The sequence below is a fragment of the Cucumis melo genome, chromosome 8 (genome assembly GCF_025177605.1).
Source record: "Cucumis melo cultivar AY chromosome 8, USDA_Cmelo_AY_1.0, whole genome shotgun sequence".
Classification (NCBI taxonomy): Eukaryota; Viridiplantae; Streptophyta; class Magnoliopsida; order Cucurbitales; family Cucurbitaceae; genus Cucumis; species Cucumis melo.
The window spans coordinates 25,846,074-25,852,481 of NC_066864.1; the positions used below are offsets into that span (position 1 = coordinate 25,846,074).

The following is a 6,408-nucleotide window of genomic DNA, read 5'->3' on the forward strand; positions in this document are numbered from 1 at the left end:
CTTGCACGTCGTTTCTTTTTTTTTTTCTTGATCTTATCGTTCTTTGTCCAAAATAGCAGCATCTTGAAGGCATTTAAACCTTTATTTTGTCAAAATAAGGAAAAGTTTGAGAGAAAAACTTTGGGGCAAAAATTTAAGAATCTCTAAAATTTAATTGTTTTTTTAGAATGGTTTTAAAGGATGATGAAGAAGAATGGATGAAAAAGAAAACGTTTTTTGTGTTATACTTGCTGATAGGTTAATAAATGCGAATTGATTATTTACAACATGTGTATTGACTATTTTCACCCGCAAACTCTAAATTTTAAGCATGGTCACCACGTGGCCTTAATCTCCCAATTTTATAACTGAAATCACATTCATTAATTACACGATAGATGTAAACGATCACTGGTTTTTAACCAAAAGTATTGTTGTATATTCATTAATTATGTGTTATACGTAAACGATGCTATTATATATTTTACATGTAAACGATGTTGTGATACAATTTACATTATCGTAAAAGGATATAATGTTAAACGATCATGTTATACAATTAGACGATCGTGTAGGATATTATTTACAAGATGTTGTTATACATTTTACATTTCAACAATGTTGTTATACAAGTTACGCGATCGTGAAGGAAATTATTTAAACGACTGTGTAGTATGGTGTAGTTCTACGTATAAACGATAGTCTTGTTGAATCTAGACGATCGTGGTAATAAATAATTGACCTCGTTATACGTTTTACAGGATAGTATATGATATAAAAAGTGAAATGGAATACAAATTACTCGAGTATTACAAAGAAATTTTCAAAAGGTAAATTTAAAGATTTGAAGATTTACGAACACTATAAATCATCTCTAAAATATTAAAAAAAAATTTAGGTCTAAGAATGGAACGGAATCAATGTATTCTTGAGTTGATATTCTTCTTTCGTTTTTCTTGTTGTTTTCTTCTTGTGTTGAGATTGGTTGTCTCCATATCATTTTTTAGACTTTTGTCTTTTTTTGTTACCACCATTATTTTCCTTTTGCTTTTCTTTAATTTTTCTTTTGTTTCCTTTTGTTTCTAGTTCTTGTGCTACATGTTCTTCACTGCTATCAGTGTCAATTTCTTCTTCAGTTTCCTTATTATTAACTTCATCATTTTTAATCAACTTTTGTTTCCCTTTTGCTGTATCTTTTTTATTTTCTTCCCCTTCAACATTGTCATCTTGTTTTTCTATTTTCTTTTCTTCAACGATTACGATATTTTCCAATTGAATCTGACTTTATTTTGTTTTGTCTTCCTGCCTCCTATTTTCTTCTTTATCAATTTCATTTGATGTTTGATTATCTTAATGTTCATTTTCAGCTTCTTCTTCTTTTTCTCCATCTTCAACTTCATTTGTCTAAAAGAGAATATGCTGTCAAAATGATTGTGCAAGAAAATGTAAACCACTGTGCAATATAAAGATCCTTTAAATATGTAGATACGATTGTATAAAATATATAAACGACCGTATAACATAAATACATGATCGTGAAACAAGTTGAATAGCAAAGAAATTAAAGTGTGTATAAACTAAACGAACGATCGTGTGAAATATATAAATGATCCTGTAAAATATATAAATGATCGTTTAACATAAATAAGCGATCGTGAAACTAGTTGTATATTAAACAAATTAAAACCTGTGTCAACACTTGTGTTTTTGGTGTTTCTAAATTTATGATTTTATTGTTCTCTTCTTCTTCTTCATTTATCTGCAAGTACATAAAGTAAGAATGTTCAGAAGACATCATGAAGAAAACTATCTCTTACTATCACATCTAGACAGAGATAGACTCCTATCTTTGTCTATACGATATAATTTATATTTATTGTTTGAAAAAAAATTAAACCTGAAGCAATATTTGGATTTTGGGTGTTTCTAAATATGTAGTTGTTATTGTTTCCAAACTAGTTTGTGTTTTCAAACTGTTATAGAAAAAGAAACACAATTGTCTTTTACTTAGAAATTAAGCAATATTAAACAAAACAACTGACTTAATCTTCTTTGTATCTCTTATCAATAATGCATTGGAACCAATAATGAAGATATCAAGTAATCTTTATAAAATATCAAAGAAGGTAATTATTTACATTCATATAGATCCTTCACGTACTATATGAGACTTCTAAAACTGTTGCAATAAGAATGTACTTCAATGGCAAAGATCTTCTTCTTTTATAATGAGGAGAAAGATAAACTCGGAAGAGAAACTGAAAACGGTTATGTTAGAGAATTTTTTTCATCTTGAAGAGGCATAATATATCTCCTTTTTTAAGAATAAAAGATATTTAAAAAAGGTCTCTAAAGATAAGAAGGATATTTTATCTTTCATTTAAATACAAAATAAAATCTTTTATCTTTCTTTAAATAAAAAGAAACTATTTTAATAATCGTCAAAAATATAACATAATCGATATAAATCGAAAATATATTTCTCTCAAAATCAACAAAAATTAATTTTTTTAATTAAAATATATAGTTCTATTTACACAAATTGTAAGAAGTATATACATGCACAATAGAACCAATTGGCCTATTTATTACTGCCCCATTGTGCTCACAAGCAACGCACAAGTTGCTGCTTTGTGAGTTTAAATCAACTCTTCTTCTTCAACACATTCGGAAAACTGAAATATTACTCAACTACATCCTGAAATCCTTTACACTTCAATCCTGGGAAATCAACAAAAACAAGAAAGCTCGTGTTAGATCAATTTGTTTTGTACTAAGCCTCGTGGTTGCTAGACGATTTACCACCATCTCCTGGTTCTGTTCTCTCTTTGGTTTGACGATTCTGCACTGCGAGCATCAAGCTGCCTCCCGTCTGTTAATTGACCTCCCGGAACTCTTTGATCACATAAAGGATTGCCAAACCATAACATCAGGGCTATACCTACAAGACCAACTATTGGAGCAGCAACAAATAGCCAACGTCGTCTACCTCCTCTACCTGAATTGTTACTACTAATAACTGCTGAGTCTATGTTCCTGTAATCCTCTTCTTGGCTAGATTCAAACTCAGAATTTGCTCCAACTCCATTCAAGCCACTGGGATTTTCGAGTCCAACTACCCAAGGTTGAAGTGCATGGGTGGCTGCAGTATTGATACTACTTCGCTTTACCTCTTCATAATCTCGATCATCAGTTGGAAGTTCATAACGACAAAGAGGACATGAATTCCGAGCACTCAACCATGGCAAGATGCAGGTAGGGTGGTAGAGATGAAGGCAAGGGAGTTGATTCACTTCAACGCCTACAAGTAGAAAGTCCTTGCATATTGCACAGGATATACTGTCATGCTTCAAATGTTCTTTAGAAATCACCAAACGTGGGAGGTTTTTCACGAAAGAAACGGCTGCAGGAGGTGCTCCACGTCTTGAGCTGGTCGTCTCGGCAATTTGTTCGAGCAGGTCTTCAAAGCCTTGTCTGTCAAGATAGTCGCCAGAATCCCCAACATAAGATAGTAACTCTGATTGAGCATAGTTGGTGATAGAATAAAATCGCCTATTCCTCCTGATATGCCCAGGAGTTGAACCCTCATATTCCGGTGAAGAAAGCTGTTCAGTCCAATTGCTCGAGTTACCTCTCCGAGAAGCACTAGAAACATTAGAATTTTGAAGTTGAGGTCTAGCTTCAGAAGATCCTATTTCTTGCTCTGTCTCGGCTTCCGTAAATTCACCATGATCATCCTCCTCGTCACTCGAGTCCCAATTTCCAATACCAGCACGCATGGGATCAATGTCTGTATCGGTATCGGATCCCTCACCTGGCAGAATAAAAATGTCTGTATCCAAGAAACTATGTCCATCCAAGGAAGCATCAGAATCACCCCCATAAGTTCTATTGGAAACAACATCACTATCACCGTAAGAATGTCGATAAGGCCCAAAACTGAAATTTGATTCACTCTCCCCAAACATAGAGTCAAAACTATCCAAACCATCATTTTCAGAATCAGAGTATACTTGTCGCCATCTTCTAGACTGATTAGGGGTTGTATGGGAACTTGAGTGCTGCATGAAATCCACAGCATTTGATCCGTCTGCATATCGATCCCCATGGCTGGAGATGCTGGATTGCCTTTGCCTCACCAAGTTAATCATATGGGTGAATTCTTGTGAAAAAAGATTTTCAGGAGACTCTGAACTACTACGCATAGTTCTTCTTCCTCTAGGCGTCATCCGGTGATAAGAATCCCGAACAGGAGTTTCAATATCTTCAAGTAATAAAAATTTACAATCGCCACATATATCAATGGGTTCAGGTTCACTAGTGGCATCACTGTCAAGTACTCGTTGGCAAAATGCACAAGTTGGCAGTTGTATTGGACTATGTTCATCGACACGTTGGTTGCTGTTCATGATGACATGAACAGCGGATTGAGGAAACTCTTCCAAGATTCTTTGCAAGTCAATGTCCATCTGAAATAAGACAAGAAAGCACAAATAATGAACAGCGAAAACCAACATGAAGTTCAAAAAGTATAGGAGAGACCAAATCAGATTTAACTAAGTTGAAGTACAGTAGAAGATGGAATACTTGTCACATCAAAACTTAAGGACACAATTATGCAATATATGGATCAGATCTTGTTCAAGAAAGGTCATCAGTCAACAATGGAATACACAATGCAAGTTATATAGCCCTTTTAAACAAGAGACAATCAAACCCCTCTAGGGACTGACAACACGGGTTCAACATAATGCCATAAATTTGTTACAAAGAAACTAGAAGGTGCCTTGTCATAGTTTTCTGAACTTGCGGACATGTACTCAGTTCTTGACGATGTTGTCTCATATTTTCATTTTCATTTGGTCAGTTTCATTTATCTATTACTTCAGTAAGAAACCCATCACATGTCACTCTTCGTCGCTAATTCCTCGAGTAGACTAACAACTACTCCCCACCCTCTACAACCCCTTGATAAGAAAATATTCACAGTCCAGAGACAATATTAGATAAGCAGCACTAGATAACACCTTTACCCCTTCATTCCTAACCTCACTTCACCCTTTGCTTAAAACTAAAGCATATTCATATCTCAATCTAAATTGAACTGTCCTTTCATCAAAAGCATGATATAAATCCAATATCTTTCTGTTGTCTTCCCAGCGAGGAAAAGATTTGATCGATACTCGTGCTGTGAAAACTTCTAAGTAACTCAACTCCACCAATTTCATAAGTGTTAACAATTGAATTTTGCACATTTATCAAGAAACTCCATCTTTTCCTTTACTCTCGCATAGTAACATCTTCACAACTCTATGTTCCAAATATAAACTTCCTAACTCCAACATATTATCTTCCAACTTAATGTCCCAAACACCCCAGACACATTAAATTTTGGGAAGAATTTTCTCACACCATGATGGGAGTTAATAAATAACCGATGTCAGCCACAAGTTCCATCCCCGACTTTGATACTAAAACCCTCCAACAACAATCTCAATAACCAGTGTTCAGCAGTTGCTAACATGGATTTCAAGGGTTCAAGAGAAGTTACAGAAGATCAATCAGTAAACAAAAAAAAAAAAAGCAAAACTAAACTAATGGTTTCTTCAAGGAGAAGACGATGCAACCACTTAATACGATGATTCTCACTACAATCGTAGTCCCCAGAGTATTATCAAAAGCAAGCCAGAAACCAAAAATCCCAAATCAAAAACCAAATGATTGACCCAGGAAACACAAAAAACAACGTAGAAACAATCATGGAAAACAAAAAAAATGCATCAAGGAGATCAGAGAACACGAAGATGGGTTGCGATCATTACCAGTCAGTTTGCTTCCAGTCCTTCAAAACTCCAACATTCGGCCGAATCTCATCCAATCGAACAAAACTAACCGCAAACTTGAGTAAAACGAAGAAAACAAGCCAATCAACGAAAAGGGCCAAGCGATTAAGGGGAAGAAAGGAAGAGAGAAACAAATAATCGAAGAACGCTGTTCAGAAACATCTATCGTGGGTGGGTGGAAAATGGTTAGGAAGATGAACAGAAATCAAGAGGGTAAACGAAAAACAGTGGGATTGTTAAGCGGAGAAGGTCAATGGGGTTCTTCGTGGAAAGTGGTTTGTATTGTAGGAGGATCGGCCGCCATTGGAGGATGAAAGCCGAGAACTACTCTAATCAAAGCGCGCTTCAGCGTAATGACCCACCAACATTCTCGTTCAAAAGAAAGAAGATTCAACGAAAAAAATTGAAGAGTGGGATTGAATGATTCAATTGCGTTTGTGGGTGTTGATCTAATTGGTTTGTTGTGTGGAGAAAAAAGTGGATTTCTGGATCTGATGATTACACAGAGTAAAGTGATGGAAATGGGTCCGTTTGATTGTGTTGGCTCTTCTGTTATGGGCCACACTCAACCTTAGCAGGCTTCAAC

The 6,408-nt window shown here is 35.1% G+C and overlaps 1 protein-coding gene across 1 annotated transcript; it reads right to left on the bottom strand.

Moving 5' to 3' along the window:
- Nucleotides 1-2,458: 2,458 nt before the first annotated feature.
- On the bottom strand, nt 2,459-6,408 carry LOC103501491 (uncharacterized). Its single transcript, XM_008465079.3, has 2 exons — nt 5,802-6,408; nt 2,459-4,448 (listed from the first exon to the last, which is right to left on the bottom strand). Exon 2 carries the CDS (start codon nt 4,446-4,448, stop codon nt 2,778-2,780), a length of 1,671 nt encoding a protein of 556 aa, XP_008463301.1. The 5' UTR covers nt 5,802-6,408; the 3' UTR covers nt 2,459-2,777.